This window comes from Heterocephalus glaber, unplaced genomic scaffold (genome assembly GCF_053883595.1).
Source record: "Heterocephalus glaber isolate CG9 unplaced genomic scaffold, H.glaber_assembly_v1.0 deba00001461, whole genome shotgun sequence".
Lineage (NCBI taxonomy): Eukaryota > Metazoa > Chordata > Mammalia > Rodentia > Bathyergidae > Heterocephalus > Heterocephalus glaber.
Window position 1 is genome coordinate 30,663,902 of NW_028258308.1, and position 18,927 is coordinate 30,682,828.

At 36.1% G+C, this 18,927-nt stretch overlaps 1 protein-coding gene across 2 annotated transcripts in view; it reads left to right on the forward strand.

The window, feature by feature from the left end:
- Tnks (tankyrase) overlaps positions 1–18,927 on the forward strand; it is a 185,393-nt gene that overhangs the window by 164,579 nt on the left and 1,887 nt on the right. The window contains exons 19-27 of one of the 2 annotated variants that reach the window (XM_087217230.1): positions 1,048–1,285; positions 1,984–2,066; positions 6,157–6,277; positions 7,422–7,519; positions 8,924–8,998; positions 10,190–10,295; positions 10,879–11,065; positions 12,072–12,228; positions 15,083–15,893. In XM_087217230.1, coding sequence (XP_087073356.1) covers positions 1,048–1,285; positions 1,984–2,066; positions 6,157–6,277; positions 7,422–7,519; positions 8,924–8,998; positions 10,190–10,295; positions 10,879–11,065; positions 12,072–12,228; positions 15,083–15,169 — 1,152 coding nt within the window. In that variant the 3' untranslated portion in view covers positions 15,170–15,893. Of the gene's footprint in view, positions 1–1,047; positions 1,286–1,983; positions 2,067–6,156; positions 6,278–7,421; positions 7,520–8,923; positions 8,999–10,189; positions 10,296–10,878; positions 11,066–12,071; positions 12,229–15,082; positions 15,894–18,927 lie in introns of those variants that run through there. The other variant, XM_087217231.1, reaches the window with a different exon arrangement.

Below are 18,927 nucleotides of genomic sequence, written 5' to 3' on the forward strand. Positions count from 1 at the left end.
ATTTACAGCTAAATGGCTTTTGCAACCTGTTCCTTGCTCCTAGAAATGTGGGAACTGATAGCCTTTCTTCATTTTGATTTATCTGTTCCTTTGGTCCCAACTGGTATAGTTATAAATTTGAATTTCCTGTCAAGTTATAGTCATTGCATTGGACAGCATAGACCAACCAAGCACAACCATAGACCTCTTCACAGTAAGTCCCTCTCTGATTTGGATTGCAAGTCAGGGTACTGTGGAGCAGTGCCCTTAGAGAATCTTTTTCATCTAGCTCAGAGTTCAAAATCTACCACCTTAAAGGTCTTGTTAAGGCTTCTCAGTAATATATCCAAACCAGTCAATTAATTTTTACTTTGAGGCCATATTTTATTATTAGCATTCTATGTTTTGGGGGGTTTTTTGGTACCGAGGGGATTGAACTCGGGACCTTGCACTTGCGAAGCAAGCGAAGGAACCACTGAGCTAAATCCCCGGCCCAGCATTCTATATTTGATCTTTAGCCTGGACTGTTTTTCCTTTGAGAAATTCTTGCTGGTAGGAAGGCTGAGGATGAGGAATAATTTTATTTTCCAACTTAGCATATCCTAGGTAAATATTTTTCCTTAAAGAGAATAAAATAGTTCCTTTCTTAGTTCATTTCTCTCCTGCTATACCTTATTATGGGCAAATAAAACAAGTTGGTTTAGTCTGCAGAGTCAGCATTCTTGAAATCTAAGACAAATCTACAAGTTTCTTAGGTTCATTTTGCCTTTCATAGTACTTCATTTGCCAGTGCTTGCAGATACTTTACTACACAATATCACTTCCCATCTTTAGCCTTCAATAGTAACTGCCTGTCTCCAGCTCCCACTAACAGTCACCATGCTATACTAATGACTCCAGCCAAAGCCACACCATAGGTTTTTGTTACAACAAATTGCTATTTCCATATACCAATTCCCATGCCTGGCATTCAAAGAAAAAAATTCACAAAATGTTTGCGTATTTAATGAAAAACTTAACATTTATAATACAGTGTTTTGTGGTTTTTTTTTTAATTATTCTTTTTAGGCTGATGATATCAGAGCTTTGCTGATAGATGCCATGCCCCCGGAAGCTTTACCTACCTGTTTTAAACCTCAGGCGACTGTAGTGAGTGCTTCTCTGATCTCCCCAGCATCCACCCCCTCCTGCCTGTCTGCAGCCAGCAGCATAGATAACCTTACTGGCCCTTTAGCAGAGTTGGCAGTAGGAGGAGCCTCCAATGCAGGAGATGGTGCAGCTGGTACAGAAAGGAAAGAAGGAGAAGGTGTGTAGAACCTCTGAACACTGACTTCTTTACATCTCTTTTAATGGAACAGATTCCCTTTTACTGTTGTTAGTTATCGAACATGTCACTTAGAAATATCCTATCTGTAAAGTTTTGAACACATAACATCTGACAAGAAATACTCCTTCATAGAAAGCTGCTAAGATCCTTGGCATCTACATTGTTATTTATTAATACTGTATTCTAGTATGTCCGTTTCTAACCATAATATCTTACTGAGTGCATGAGTCTATTGAGTGAGTCTTAATACTGAAATTACATCAGAAAACAACTGATTATTTAAAGAATGTACACTAAAGCTATAGTACATTTTGATTTTTTTAATTAGTTAAAATATTAAGTTATCCTATATAAAATAGCATTTTATGCTATTAAAAGTATAATTAAAATATTCTGTCCCTAGATATATTATAGAATTACATAGTCTAAGTCTATATTCTAGCTATATTATTAGTTAATACATATACTACTGATGTAATAAAGCACTCTGCTTTTATTTCTCAGCCAAGCTCAGATATAACTTGAAATATTGAATTAAATTTATGTACTCTGAGTTATGTTATACTATATAGAATGTTCTATATAACCAAGGAACATGTCTTTAAATAGATACTAAAAGTTTCTTTAGATTCATAAAACTTCTTTGAAAATCTTTATTTAGTATGTTTCTGTTCTAGTTGCGGGTCTTGACATGAATATCAGCCAATTCCTAAAAAGCCTTGGCCTTGAACATCTTCGGGATATCTTTGAAACAGAACAGGTAAACTGTTTGTTATATATTTGAGACCTTAGTTAAATATTGAGTTATTAATTGCCATCCATTTTTTTTCCTTCACAACTGTTTTAAAACCTGTATCACATTTCTATAGAAGCCAGAGGAGCCCAATATTTTATAGTTCTCCCATAAATTATCTGAAGAGTTGAGAGTCTTTAATTGTTATCTTATTTTGTCTTTATAAGCATTCTTGCTGTGTACATTTTGTCGCCTGTCAAAACTTAGATACTGTGAGGGATGAGAGGGTAGCTCACCTAGCATGCAAAGGGCTCTGGGTTCAATCTCCAGCCTTGCAAAAGCAAACAAACCTAGACCATAAAACTACCTCTAAAGAATGTTTTCAAAATTGTCTTTTTTTTTTTTTGCTTTCAAAAATGTATTTATTCATCTCATTTCATTAATGTCATTTAGTAATAAAGATCTTTCTGTTTTCATGCCTTTTTTTAATGGATAATGCTTTCTTCATATTGCATGTGCTTATTAGCATGGTCAACATTAAATACTGGAAGATGATTGGTACCTGAGTTTAAATTAAGTTACTTAGGGCCGGGGATTTACCTCAGTGGTTTCGCCGCCTACTGCGCAAGCACAAGGACCCGAGTTTGATCCCTAGTACCAAAAAAAAAAAAAAATTAACAATTACTGATATACATGGAATCTTAGAGTGAGAAAAGTGTTTAGAGATCATTAAGTCATTCTTCTAAGTTATCGATGTCAGGCCACAAGGCAGGGATGATAGATAACTCGGTACAACTCTGGATAAGTGTAATAGAATGTTTGTAGTTTAAATTATGCCAAAATCTGCCCCTATATTTAATCCATTTGTCTCAGGTTTGTTTACTGAGTTTTGCACAAAAATCTAATCTGCAGTCTACATATGTACTGTTTCATAGGCCTGCTATAATAAATTACCACAAACTTTGGTGGCCAAACAAATATATTTCCCCAGAAGTTTGAAATCAAAATGAAGTTAGGGCTGCATACCCTACAGAGGCTCTAAGGGAGAAGCCTATCAGGTCTCATAGTCCACCTTCCTTGGTTATGGCCACATTACTTCAGTTCCTACTTCTGTCTTCATGTTGCCTTGTCATCTGTCTACCTTCTCTGCTTCTCTTGTGAGATTTTAGGGCGTTTCTTACTGAATTTATGGCCTACCCTATATTATCTTGGATGACAATCTCATCTAGAGATCTTTTAATTATATCTGGAAACTCCTTTTTTCTATGATTTTCACATAGTGTAGGGATTAAAACCTTGATATTTCTTTTTGAGAGCCACCAACATAACACAGCCTTTCATATCTTTTTAAAACATAGTCAACTCATCATGGAGTTCACCCTTCCAGTCACTTACCTTTACAAATCTACCCCTATTTTAGGAGAAATATTCTGACTTTTTCAATTATTCTTTATGTGACATAGCTTCTAAATTCTTCACTGGCCTTGGCCCCATTCTGGCTTCTTTGTAGACTTACAGTCAATCTGTAGCTAATTAAAACCCCAGGTCAGGCTGGGGATTTAGCTCAGTGGTTTCGCCGCCTGCTGCACAAGCGCAAGGACCCGAGTTTGATCCCTGGTACCAAAAAAGAAAAAAAAAAAAAAACCCAGGTCTTTTTTCTTTCTCTTATGCTTTTTCTTATTTTTTAGCTAAATAATTTCTTTATATTCTAGTTCATTGCTAATGCTCTTAATGATCAAAATAGTTGAATAGAAATAGTGTTGGACTAAATGAAGACCTTTTTATTTTCTCCCTCTTACTAACTGTGTACATCTTGGTAGAAAGACATTTAACCTGTCACTTTCCTTAACTATATAGTACCTGCAGTGTCCAGAGAGTTACGATTCCAAGCAATATTGTGCCAATTTTTAAAACATGCTTTAGTAAACACATCTCATGGGTCTTGTTTTTGGTCATGAGGACATAATAGTCTGCTATAAGAATTTCCTTTTGGTACCATTTATTCATCTTCTGATTTATAGATATTTCTTAGGTGAATATTATAAAGAGTAAGAATCTTTTACCTCATTCCTTTCCTAAAGGTTTTTGTGTTAACACATTATCCTCTGCTACAGCCACATTAAAGCCATATCTCGTCATTCTAATCATACCCACAATAATTGTGGAACTGCAAATACTTCTTCACTTAATAAACCTGCTTGGAACAAGTACAGTGGCACCTTGATTCACGAATGCTTTTGCTTGCAAGCAATTTGGTTCTGAAACAAGCATTTGGCAAGATTTTTTTGTTTGTGAACTCTGCATTGGGTGACAAACTTGACCACAGCCATCTTTCCCACACAAACACAAATGTGGCCATCTTTTCCAAAATCATAGAACAAATTTTTCCAGAATTGTAGAATTCATTCATGAATTGAGATACCATTGTAACAGTGTATCAATAAAAGAAACAGTAAGGAAAGCAGATTAAGGGCCAGGGATGTAGCTCAGTGGCGCTGCACCTGCCTAGCAAGCACAAGGTCCTGAGTTCAATTCCTGGTACCGGGGGAAAAAAGGAAAGCAGATAAATTGAACTTTTGATATGTCGTTCCAAGATTCAGGGCTTTTATAGCCCTATAAGCTGCTAGAAATATCTTTTTGAACATCATCTTTAAAGTGACTCACTCTTAACTTTGATTTCGTTATATCCAGATAATCACAGGTCTTTTGGGCTACTTATATCCAGCATACATTTGCAATAGGATATCAGTAGTTAGTAATTAAAGGCACATCTAAATAAAAATGTAAAGGCTCTTATTTTGTGAACTGTTCTGTTTCAAAGATATCAGAACTGTTGCTTTTAAAAGCTCTGATGAAAACTTCCTTTGGGTGATTCAAAGTGAATTGCCCATTTTGTGCAATGGAGCAATGATTTCTTAAATGGCCACTTAGAAGCAATATACTAAATTACTTCAGAGAAAAAGTGATGTATGCTCATTGCCCTGAGATGATCAGACTCATATAATATTTCATTCTGACAATAAAAATCAGCTCCAGGCCTTGTCAGGTTTTTTAAATGTTATGTCCAAGTAGGTTAGAAAGAGCTATGGCTAGACTACAGATGTCTCATTTGACTTAGAAAAAGAGTGTCTATAAAAGGATTTCTCAGTTTTCCAAGGAAATGGAAAATCAAAAGCTATGTTTGGATTGTCACAGAGCCCACTTCTAAGCTGTGAAATTATACATTCAGCCTGCCAAAGATGCAGCTGCCCAATTTCATCCTGTACATTCAGAACACTGCCACTGGGTGGTAGCATAGTTACTTTGTTAGATACTTACTCATTTGATAGTTATTAGATACTTTTGAGCCAGATGGATACTTCTAATTGTCTCCATCTACAGGGATGAATAACCAAAAATTTCAAACCACTATCTTGTACAAAAACAGACTGTGTTATGCATCAGGAATTGTTAAATCTTACAATCTGTGAGAGATTTAAAAACCATCTACTCAGCCTTTCCTTGTCCAAACTGGAATTTTTTATGTAGCATCTCCATAAACTGATCTCTAACTTAATATGTACTTCAGATCTAAATCTCACTACTTTCTAGGTAGCCTATTCCTACCTTGAATATTTGTTAGCAGTGGGAATTTCCTTATGTTTCCTAAAATCTGCTTACCTAAAACCGCTTACTCATTTTGCCTCATTCTGTTTAATTGTACCAAACATTTCTCCTTTTCCCCTACCATTCCTTTCTATTATCTGCTGGATGCTGGGTCATGGGATTTCCCTACTTTCAAGCTACTGATCCCTACTAAGTCTCAAGGCAAACAGAAGATTGTAGAATTAGATCATCAAAGAAAAATACAGTGATGATCATTTTATATGTCTACAACACTGTTTTTTCCTTTTAATTCTCCACTGATTTAAAGCAAACAGTATTCCAAGTTAGGAAAAAAGCTGATAAGATAATCAAAGAAACTTTGAGAAAATTGTAAGGACATGCTTACAAAAGAAATAAGAGAATCTTCTAAAATTTGTATGGTGATCATAGCATTGTAGACAAATGGAAAAGTTTTTGTCCTCTGAGGAACTAGTAAAGATTTAGCAACTAATTGTTTTTTTTCATTTTTCAGATTACACTAGATGTGTTGGCTGATATGGGTCATGAAGAATTGAAAGAAATAGGCATCAATGCATATGGACACCGCCACAAATTAATCAAAGGAGTAGAAAGACTTTTAGGTGGACAACAAGGTAAGCTATTTGGAAAAAAATTTCAGAAATTAGTGATACAAGATTAATGTTGGGCCTGGCATTGGAGCTCAGGCAGTGTGACCACAGAGTCTGTGCATGTAACTATTATGGAATCTCCTGTCTTCCTCATCTCAGTGATTGGCACCACACTCCCACTCGGTGCAAAGGACTGAGCGTCATTCTGTCCTCTCTCCCTGTACTTTATATCCTAAGTCCTCTGTAACATCATACTGTACTTCTGTTTTTTCCCACTGTTTTTACCCAGTTTTAAGCCACTGTCACCAACCTCTCCTGGACTGTCTCAACTGTGTGCCAGCTTGTCTCCAGCCTTCACCTTTGTCTTTCTCCAATACCTTCTCTGCACTGTAACCAGAGGATTGTTCAAAATGAGTGTATGACCAAATCACTCCATTGCTTAAATCCTTCAATAAGATCCCATAGCTTTTCGGATGAAATCAGACCCTTATAACCCAGATCTTCATAACCTGACCTTTCTTACCTAACCTTTAACCTTTCTTTCTCCCCCATGACTATCAGCTCGGTCTTTTTCTGTTGTCCTTTGTTGTTACAAGCTTCTTATATTTCTTCTTTATGTTTATTTTTTCTGTTGGACATACTTTCACTACAGGAAGGCAAAAGGATTAGTCAATATACAGATCTAATAAAATTTCAAGAGTGCCAAACTAAAAGGAGGTTTTGAACTTGATTCTCGCTTATGTATCTGTATTTTAGACCATCCATGAAATTGACAAGGATAATGTATTGTAAAGCTACTGTGACTTTTCAAGTCACCCAAGAAGAGGTTTTGAGGACAATTCATATATTCTAGACTTAACTACACTGTAATTTCAGTGCGGTACTCTTTTGGGTGAGACATATCTTCATGTATGTTCATGATTGATTTCAGTTTAACAAATGTTTGTTGAGACATGCTCTGTACAGAGAGCTCAGTAACAGCAGATAAAACAGATCCCCAAACATATCACCTTTGTTGATTTGTTTAATATAACCTTATGTTTGACATTCAAATTGAAAATAATTTAAACTTTACCAAAATGCCAGTTATTTATGACTTAATTTTTCTCTAAAATAGAGCCTTGAATAGAATGGACTTTTGTTTTTATATGTTGTTTTTCTCTCACAGGAACCAATCCTTATTTGACTTTTCATTGTGTAAATCAGGGAACTATTTTGCTAGATCTTGCTGCAGAAGATAAAGAATATCAGTCAGTAGAAGAAGAGGTAATGGACTCCAAAAATATTAATTTTCTTTTCCTGAAACTGTATTTAAGCCTATTTTTCCAGAAGACATAAGCTTATTTTACACTGCTGTATGATCACTTACCTACTAATCAATCTCCTTTAGCTAATGTAATGGAATATTACCAAAATTAAAACATGACTATAGGTTAGAACTATGCCACATAGTTTTCACTTGACAAGCCTGTCCCATTGTACAGCAGATCTGGCTTTTTATTCTGGAAATTTCCTTGAAACTCATGCAAGTAAAGATCCTGTTAGAGCTATTTCTTATATTAGAATGCTATCTAAGAATATAGAGTGAAAATCTTGCCTCATCGATAGCAAGTATCTTCTAATCTTTATTGTATGCAGTTATAAAATGTCTTATTTTCACAAATGTTTTAGAAGTCTGCCACATAATTCTCAAGCACTGTAGTAAAGCTGTTTGTATAAACCTCCTATATGACCCTGCTGGTGGCATGGAGATTTCCTCTGTATTGATGGCTTGTGCTTCATTTCTTACCCATAATTTCATTATTATAAGTTAGCTCCCTGATTCCACAATTATGCAAATACATTAGCAGATAAAGATATACTCATATTTAAGTTTGTTTGTTTTTAAGTAACATTCATCTTATTTTCACTCTCATGGTAGGAAGTCAAGACCATTACCTCAGAGCAATATTTTGGGTCATGCTCATCAGTTTCTCGGGAGAGCATTGTGTCCTCTGGAACTTTATTGCCATTTTTTTTTCCTGCCCTTGCTGGGGTTTGAACTCAGGGCCTTGTATATGCTAAGCAAGTACTCTACCACTGACCACATCCCAGCCCAAGAAACATAGATCTTTAAAACATTTTTAGTTTACATAATTTTAATTAGAATAGAAGAATGTATAGTGGGAGAAAAAAAAAGCTACTTTATTTAATTGCACAATATATTCCCCTTCCCCTTGTCTATGTAGATATATTTCAAATTCCTACTGTAAAAACTATTGGGATAATGTGGAATGTTTCACCTCGGGAACAAAAATATATTGGATTTTTAGAAATTATTTTTAGCATTTGTCTAAAGGGGTGTTAATTCAGTGGAAGTTTTAATTTAATCGCAATGTTGCTTCTCAATCTCACTAACATAAAATAGTAAATGTAGATGATTTAAAATGACATTTTTCTGTTTCCCAATTGTGTTTCCAGAAAAAAACTTTCAAAGCTTTTATCAGAAAATGCATAAATTTAATATTTATGACTATTTTCTGACAGAAATACTTATCCACTAAATTTATTGACCAATTAGATTCACTAGTTGAAACCATATATGAACACTGAAAATAACAGAAGGAACTGTTGTTAGTATTATACTCTGGCATATATTCATAAAGTTAATTACTGCATTTTGTTTTATAGATGCAGAGTACTATTCGAGAACACAGAGATGGTGGTAACGCTGGTGGCATATTCAACAGATACAATGTCATTCGAGTAAGTTTAAAACTTTTAAAGTGAAAACTGTATTGCGAGGCTTGCCTAAAAGTCAAATCTAAACAATGAGAAAGAAATTGTCATATTTTCAAACTGTCAAAGATAATTACCTGTTTCACTGATGTCAAAGTCTCTCACTACACGGGCTGGGGATTTAGCTCAGTGGTTCCGCCGCCTGCCTCACAAGCATAAGGTCCCAAGTTCCATCCCCAGTACCAAAAAAAAGACCAAAAAGACAAAGTCTTTCACTACAATACAACCTCTTAGCCTCCAGGACCATGCTTCACTAGAAGTTGAGACACCTTGAAACACCAAACCTCCAAACAGAAAGCAAAATCAGGCTATATTGGTGATGAATATATGGATATGAGTCTCCCAAGTTCATCCACACATTTGGACTGTACCAAGTGTTTTTTTTATCTTTCGAAAGTAGAATTAAAGGTCCAGATTGTCTATCTACTTGAATCAGTAATGATACCAGAATAAATAAATATATCTCTTAATGTCAGCATCTTCATTTATAATATAGAATAGATAACTGTTATATGCTTTTTCAAAGGGGCATCATGAATATGAGTAAAATCTGTTAACCAGCTTAACCCATTGAGTTAACAGACCTATGGAACTTACACTGATGCCCATAAGAATTCACAAGAGAGCTTATTTTAATATATTATTACTACGAGCTGGGGATTTAGCTCAGTGGTTTCTCCACCTGCTGCACAAGCGCAAGGACCCGAGTTCGATCCCCAGTACCAAAATATACACATAAAATTACTGCTTGGCTGCTTTTATTCTTAAAAAAATTTTTTTTCCAGCAAGGGGGATTGAACTCAGAACCTTGCACTTGCAAGGTAGGCACATCACCACTGAGCTAAATTCTCAGCCCTCAGCTTATTGTAAAAACACAGATTTATAGGACACTCATTCATTAAGCCTAGGAGCAACCTTTTATTTTTAAACTCCTGAAATGAGTTTGAGGCAACAGCCTAGTCTGAAACAGAATAGCAAATATTGTCACTAAAATTATGTCACTAGCAGTCAGTGTATTAGCTGAATTCCACTGACATTGGCAGCTTTACTGCTTTTAAAGGTCTTCAGCAAACAAAACAATTGACTCCACCTAAAGGAAACCATACTTAAATAATAAACATATTTTACTAATAACTAACTTCTTTCTTCTTCATAAAGATTCAAAAAGTTGTCAACAAAAAGTTGAGAGAGCGATTCTGTCACAGACAAAAGGAAGTATCTGAAGAGAATCACAACCATCACAATGAGCGCATGTTATTTCACGGTGAGTAGCCTGCAGTAGTTGTAGACATCTGTCTAGGCTTTTATAAAATGAGTAAAGTTAAAAAAAAAAGAAAACACCTGTGTGTTAACCTTAATAGGCTTGAGTTAGAATGGCTTGTTGTGGTTTTCTTTTTTCAAATACATACATGATACTGGCTCCCAATGCATTATGTGTTATTATCGGCTTTCCAAGGCATATACAGTGAAAATAGTTGATCTAAAATTGCTTTAGAACTTAAATTACAAGTTGAGCCACTTAGTATTTTTTTGCTGTAATTTAATTATTTTAGTTTATTCCATGCAAGTTTACATCTAAAATAATCTGTATTTCTAAAGCCTCATTGTACTTTCCTATCTAAAATCTCATGCTGTCTGCAAAATCCATATAGCATTCTTGTTTGACAACTACTGTGTGGGTCACTAGTAAGATTCTAGTACAATACAACAAGTATAACAGGCCATCCTAAAAAAAATAAACTTTTTTACTTATGCATTATTAATATTCATCTACTCAGTGCAAATAATATACAGCTAATTGAGATTCTAGAAAAGTGCTTAAAACTAATCTATCTTTATATTTTTAGGTTCTCCTTTCATTAATGCCATTATTCATAAAGGGTTTGATGAAAGACATGCATACATAGGAGGAATGTTTGGAGCTGGGATTTACTTCGCTGAAAATTCCTCAAAAAGCAACCAGTATGTTTATGGGATTGGAGGAGGAACAGGCTGCCCTACACACAAAGACAGGTCTTGTTATATATGTCACAGGTGAGCATGTTCCCTTTTGTGAAATGGTTGCTACCTGCAACTGGATTATACACAATAAAGGTGAACCTAGGTGAGGCTTAAAATTAAACACACAAGTTATGACTTAGACAGTATTTCTTAACAAACAGAGCCTAATGTTAAAGCATTTGACTAACACTTGATTGACAAGTGCCATCCCAAGGAAGCAGGAATAAGGGCACAAAAAGAAGTAGAAAAGGAAGCAGAGCAGAACAGCAATGTGGATCAGTGAGCTAGCTGTCCATGGCTTCATAAAAAGTGCAGTCAGTTGTTCAGCCCATAAGATCTTGAGAGAAACTGAATGAAGTACATACTTCATCTCAGAACATTACATAGTATATTAATGGGAAAAGGAGATGGATTCATCTGCTGGCTCCCATCTTACACTGGCCAGCATTTGCCCCTTGGGGCATTGGTACTTCTGTGTTTTTGGCTGCTGTGTCTACATAATGCATGGAATTGCACAAGGCAAGTCAGTGAGCAGACGTGGCTCAGTACTTTCCACCTGCACTCCTGCAGCTAGCAGCCTCATGGGGTGGGCAGGTAGGGCCTGTCGGTCAGGTCAAGTGTGTGTCACAGCACAGACGAGGAATGCAGACTAATGACAGCACACTGCTGCCACATTGTAGAGATGGAGCTCAAAAAACTTTTATGTAGAGCAGTGATGGCAAACCTTTAGAGACAAGTGCCCAAACTAAAGTACCAACACTACAGTTAAACCTGAATATTGAGGTTTTAGTTTAAAAAAAAAACTTGGACATTAACATCTTTTGTCGTAAAAGAAAAACAAATAACGTGCGTGCCATAGGTTCACCACCACTGCTTTATAGTAAATCTGTAACTCAAGTCTCATCCACTCATACACATCAACTTGAAAATATTTAAATTGGTATGCCTTATATTATTTTTTAAGAATCAATAAACTTAACAGTTCTATCATTTGAAGATTTGAAACTTCCCTCAGAGCATTGCTTTCCTTTTTCTTTAGACAAATGCTGTTCTGTAGAGTGACCCTTGGAAAATCCTTTCTGCAATTCAGCACCATGAAAATGGCCCACGCCCCACCAGGACATCACTCAGTTATTGGCAGACCAAGTGTCAATGGGCTGGCATATGCCGAATATGTCATCTACAGAGGAGAACAGGTAGGCTACTCATCCTGTGACCATGACAGAGTCATTAAACATGTCAGCACAGCAGATAGAGACCACTGAGATTGAAGAAAATCTTTAAATGGAATATCCACTACATAGTTGGAGAGCATCAGTCACTTCTAAAACCAGCATAGATTTTAAAGTTACGTGACAAGAAAGACTTTTTTAGCCCCATCTAGTCCCATCTACTACTGTAATTCAATGATTCCCTTGCCTTAAATCCCTCTGGACTTTGATGTGATTAATCAGGACTTTAAACTTTGCACAGAAATAATTCAGTAGCCTAGTGAGCAGCACTCAGATGAGGAGCTTAAAGAAATTCATGCCATTAGAATCTTCAAATATCCCTAACTAAAATTTACATGTATCAGAGATCACATTAAACAGCATGCTTCCAAGATGCTCATGCTGACTCTGCTTAAGCGTCTGTTCTGCAAACAAAAAGAAAGTATTGTAGCAAGTACTGGAGATAGTAGGCTTTTCTGGGATAAAAGTAAGTAGGAACAAGCTTCACACTCATTTTTCATTTGTAGTAGATGTCAGCATGGGTTAGTTTTTAGTTCTCTTATTCTTTGGCTTATCCTCCTAGACTAGATCATCAGCTCCCTGACAGCAAGGTCACCACCTTACACCAGAATGTTTTGTATGTGTTACAGGCTCGATACTTACTTATCGATGATGAATAAATAATTTTCTTAGCCATAAACCATCTGGTTGACTAATCAATATTTCTATTTTTCTGCCAGTATATGAGCTTTGCTACATTCTTTATAACCAATTCTAGAATTAACAGTGTGTGACCCAGTTTGTTTTAGCATCTGAAAACTAAAATGCCACCTTAAAACTATTTCAGGAATTAAGCAGTGTACAGATTATAATAAAGTGAAACTATAGAGTTTTCAGTTATTGAAGTTTCCTGTTAGAAAGTCAAAAGACACTATTGTGGCTTTCCTCACCATAGCCCATCCTGCCTCCTCCAGTATGTACTTTTATGTTACTTTTTCCTATTTTACTCAGCCCAAACTCACTGCAGAGCCAGTTTCTCCCTCACTCTTTACTTTGACTTTTTCAAATAAACATTGCTACCGTTTTTCACTCATTTCATCCAAAAAAATAAAAAAGGTTAAGAGAGATTGTCATCATTGGTTATTCCAACAGAATATGCTAATGATGAAAACAGATTTTTTTGGAGACAAGGTCTTGCTCTGTAATTCAGGCTATCCTTGAGCTCACTGTATAACCAAGGCTGGCCTCAAACTCACAGCAATCCTTCTGCCTCAGCTTTCCGAGTGCTGGGATTACAGATGTGTGCTATCACGCCCAACTAGAATTTTTTAAAACACATTTATATTTTTTGTTTTTTCAAAAATCCTTACTGAGGGTGAGGGATTTAGTTCAGTGGTTCAGCTGCCTGCCTCAAAAGTGCAAGGTCCCGAGTTCAATCCCCGATACCAAAAAAAAAGAGGAAAAAAATCCTTACTGAGACTTTGCAAGGCACTAGTCTGTAATGAGTGATAATAATGACAGTCACACTAATAGTAAAAAAACAATACAAAATAGATTCGTACTAGGCTGAGTCTATTCCAAGACCTTTCTATCTGATCTTCACAAAAAATCCTGTCACTACAGTTGTCACTGATAGATGAGGAAAGCTAAGATGTAACAGATTCTGCTTCTTAAAATCAAGGTGTATTAGTTACAAAGAAATAATTCAGTACATCTACCACATATTTCTTTTTGCATTTTAAATACTAATTAGTCCAATTTTTCTTCTCCTTCATACCTTTTTTTATTGTCTTAATCCATATCTGTATGCAAGTAATTTGTAGATCAGCATTCAAGTTATTTTGGGACCCCCTCCCCCCAAAAAATATTTTGCTTCCCAGAGAGTATTATTTTTCATCCACAGGCTATTCTGAAATACTGAGTCTAGTTTTATCATCATGTTATATACAGGGTTGAAGAAATACTGAGTCTATTTGTATCATCATGTTATATATAGGGTTGAAGAAAACTAAAGAGGTTTTTTTGCTCCTCTTTTTCTAATTTCTGCCTTCATAGTGACTTCTGGCTAAGATTTAGGAGAGATTCCATCTGGTCAGCCTTCCTTTTCCAGCTCCTACTAAAGAGCACTCTTCCCATTCTAGATACTGAGCTTTGGGTTTTACTAATTGCAAGGAAAAAGAGATAAAGAGAAAGAATAGTGAGAGCGGCAAGTCTGAATCTGAAACATTATCTTTCCTTTAAAAGATACCTTTAATTAGTTATTAAAAAATTATCCCCAAACTATAGCCTCTTAAGTTATTGTTGGCTCAGTGAGTTACATCATTTTTGTGATCAAATTTCTGTTCAGCAGAATTATTTTGTTTAACAAACTTTATCAGCCATGTTATATCACAGCACCTTGCTAAGTGAGGTAACAAAGATGAATCTTATTGGGCCTTTGTTTTCCTCTTTATGCACATTGCTGTAATATAGGAAGAATGGAGTATAACTAAGTGACAGTGTGTAGAGTAGAAATAGGTGTGGAGGATACATAGCTCAGTGATAGAGCATTTGCTTAGCATGTGCAAAGCCCTGGGTTCTATGCCTAACTGAAGAGAGAAAAGAAATAATATCCAAGCTGTTTTCTAGATTGTAGATTTTATACATTTTATATACAAATAAGTTGATGGACCTTTCAGTTGTTCAGGTGCCTATTCCTGGACTTGATTTCAAAGGTTCCTGGGTCTATGTAGAATACTGTGTAGAATACAGTAGCCTCTGAGGCCTTCACATTAAGTAAAGCTTTAATAATATTGCACCTACCAGAAAGATGAGGAGCTTTTCTTCTTGTCCTTTCCAGGCATACCCAGAATATCTCATCACATACCAGATCATGAAGCCAGAAGCTCCTTCACAGACTGCAACAGCTGCAGAGCAGAAGACCTAGTGAATGCCCACCGGTAAAGGCCACATCAGATCCAAATCTGGGACTGGATTGTGTGGATTGCTTCCAACAACAACAACAACAAAAATCAATATTCTTAAATCCCTGACAGCCTAGAAATAAGCTGTTTGTCTTTTATAAAGCATTGCTATAGTGATGAATATAGTATGAGTAACTGACCCATACTCAACTGCTACTGTTCCCTTTGAGGAAATGTTTACAGGGGTGGCCTTTTGACATATCTCAGGCTCATTTTCATCACAGTTATCCATTTCTAAAGCAAGATTGCTTTGATCTGGACTTGGAAATGGAAGAAGAGGAAACATAACCAGTACTGTTTCAAATGTTCACAGTTCACACTACATTTGCTTTGTTAAATGTGGCACATGTATATAGCACATATATACAAATGCAGGCTCATTTTTATTTTTTTTTGCAAACATGCATCATTTTCGCTTTTTTTTTAACTTTTACTTTGAAAATGAGCCAGAACCTTCCTAAGGACATTTTGCACAAAGTCACACTGACTAAAATCACTAACAATGCAACCCCAACTTCTGGCTGAACAAGATTCTGTTTCCACGTTTTTGTTATTGTTTGATTTTATATCTGTGCTTCATGTTACCATAAATCAAGATGAAAAAGAAAAACGTAAAGTTGCCTTTTATGAATTGGCCCATCTTATGAGGGAAGACACAAACATCAACCTGACTTAGGAGCTCCCAAGGTAAGAGAAGTCAAATCTGGGAACAGCCACTTCCCCTTTCCAAGACAGCCTAAGCAGGGGCAGTCAGGCCAGTCCTGGAAATCCCAGGACAGTGTGGACTAAGGCGACTGTGACTTCCGTTCCCAGGTGAGGTGGCTAGGGAGCTGTTGAAGGAACAGCATCAAGAAGGGTGAGGAGAGTATGGTTCTGTTTCACTGCAGCCCAGAAGAGTCAGGGGACTCCCCAGAGAATAAATACTTCCCTTCACATAATCCCTGTCACCAAAACTGTCACCTCCAAATTAGCTGCCTTATTTCCAAAGTCAGTGGAATTATTGTATATCATCAGAGTCCCCAAAGTATTACTTTATTGTCTCTTTAGTTTAGGAAGGTAGGACTCAAGTCCTGTGTAGTAGATAGAGGTACACAAATGCAAGAATTTTTTTTTATTCCAGATTTGGGGTTATTTTGAATGGCATGCTTCAAATAGTTTATAAAAATCCCTGCACTAAATTTTTGAACCACTTCTTCAAACTTCTTAATATATTTAGACAAGGAGAACAAAAATTAAAACCAAAGCCCTTTCAGTTATTTTTCTAAATGAAGATAGAGAAATATCATATTGGGTTTTTTTGTGAAAGTACTGCTTGTTTTAATCAATATTTGCCAAGTGCACACTGACACTTAAGAAGAAATTGTCTGCCACGGTTCTTACACTTGCCCTGTTCACCTTAACTGAATATTGAATTAAGTATATTACTTTATTTACTTGACATGCTATACATCTCCTCGACCTTGGAGCAAAAGCAATATAAAATGGTGGAAAAACAGTGTGATACCATTTACCATTTCATTTTAAAGTCCTGGAAACTAATTGGGGTTTTCATGGGGTTTTTAATGCAGGCCAATTAAGCTGAGACCTCCTCCAGTCTCCAGAAATGAAACAAAATAGTCACTTTTCCTAAAAATCTAGAAATAGGCTGTCAAAATACACACCTTTCTTTCTTCCTTTCTTTCCTTCCCTTTCTGTTCCTTTTCTTTTTTTTTTTTCTTTTTTTGGCTTAAGTTCAGTGCTAGAACTAAGCATTCACGCTAGTTTGTTTGAATTTTGTAGCTGAATTTTCCATGGGCTCTCAAAGCTAAATCAAGAATTGGCCTCTGTTGCTTCTATTGAAGTTTCAGTGACCCAGGCTGGGTGTTTTTGTCTTGGTTGCGTGTTTAATAGCACTAGAATTTCATATAAAGCTTCAAAATTTGATATTTATTGAGGCCTTTTTTCCTATCTCTCTTCTTTTTTGCTGTGTGTAACAAAGGGTTGAAGAAATTGCCATTTTTGTCACTTTCAGTAGCTGTGAAGTGTGTATTACTTTGCCCTCACCCCTGACATAGTTTAAAATGATAAACACAGCTGTAATTTTTAGTTAAGTAAGAGTTAATATGGAATAGATGTGGAAAGCTTTATAGCTTCATTAAAAAGATAAACCACTACCTGACTGTGGTTGGTTGTATGTTGTGTCGTTGCCATCATACTAACTAGATTAATGGATATGCTAGTTTTGAACTTGGGCCTTACACTTGAGGAGTTAAACTGTGGTTCATTTTTTAAACTGCCAGTGTTACGTGTCTGCTGTGCGGTGTGCCAAGTAAAGGTTCTGTCTGTATCAGGAAGATATTTGCAGTGCTTCTGGTCTTGTAACGATTCAGCTATAGTGTAGTTCTTGAGAGAATGTGTATATATTATCTGCTAAAGAGAGGAAGTTAATGGATATATCACAGGAGCCAAGCATTTTTTTCAGAACTTGAAAACCAAAGGTCATCATGAGTATACTCAAAGTTAGCAAAAGTTAATTACATCTGGAATTTCCGTCTATAGCAATGTGAAGAACCCTCTAGAATTATAAATCATGGCATTAAATTAGGCTGAAATCTGTTTCTTGAATGTACACTACATAGCAACACTAGTAATTTGGGACTCCTGTGAAATGGCCCCTATGCTTTCCAAACCACTTGGAAGAAAGAACCAGACATCTCCACAGCTTTACCTCTAAATCATAGGGCTTCTCTAGACCTGAGGGTTCAGTTTACCTGTGACCAACTGGTACTTAGGCATAATAAAGTGCCCTGGACACTTTTCTCCTTGTACTTGACCTTCACTTTTCCCCATATTGCTAGTCTAGAATAAAAATAACTTCAACACTTACCTTTGACCCCACCATTTTTCTTCTTCATCTTGAGCTTTTAGAAAGAATGTAGATACCTCTCCATTTTCACATCACCACCAGAACTGGATTTAGGCCTTATCCATTCTCTGCTCAGAAGATTCTGCCACTTGTTCAACAGATGACAGCATGGTACCTAGAGTTTTAATTCTATGCAAAGTAGTAGCAGTACACCCAGGATTCTTATTTGCTTTTTTTTTTTTTTTGGTACCCGGGATCAAACTTGGGTCCTTGTGCTTGCGAGGCAGGCAGCTGAACCGCTGAGCTAAATCCCCGGCCCTCTTATTTGCTTTTCTTTCTTGGTGTTTAGAATGTCCAGCTGTTCAAGCAACATAAGTAGAATAAACAATATTAGGATGTTTCATGAAATAGCATCCTTGTACTCCTTTGAGCTTGATGTTAATAGCTAGACTAATTTTCTTTGCTCTCAAAATAGCAAAGTGCATTGAAATATGCACAAAATGCTTGAATATGGCAAGCAAATAAAGTCATACAGATTAACATTCTATTATCATAGGAATTATACAAAAAAACAACATTTTTGTTAATGCTGGAAAACAGCATTCAAATGCAATAAGTTGTCTAGGTTTCTCCCTATTTCAGTGTATTTCCCAATTGCATGAAAAGTCATTGGATAATGCTTCCTCTCTCTTTTGAAACGTGCACTATTGGGATTCCTATAAATGACCTTACAAACAGAAACATCTTTCCTCTCTAGCACATGCAGATCCTATTTGTGTGATGTCTGATAAACAGCCTTCTTACTGTGTTTTCTGTCAGGCTAATTGTCTTGCACAGAGCTATAGACTTTAGTCATTCAGCAGATATCCAAAATTG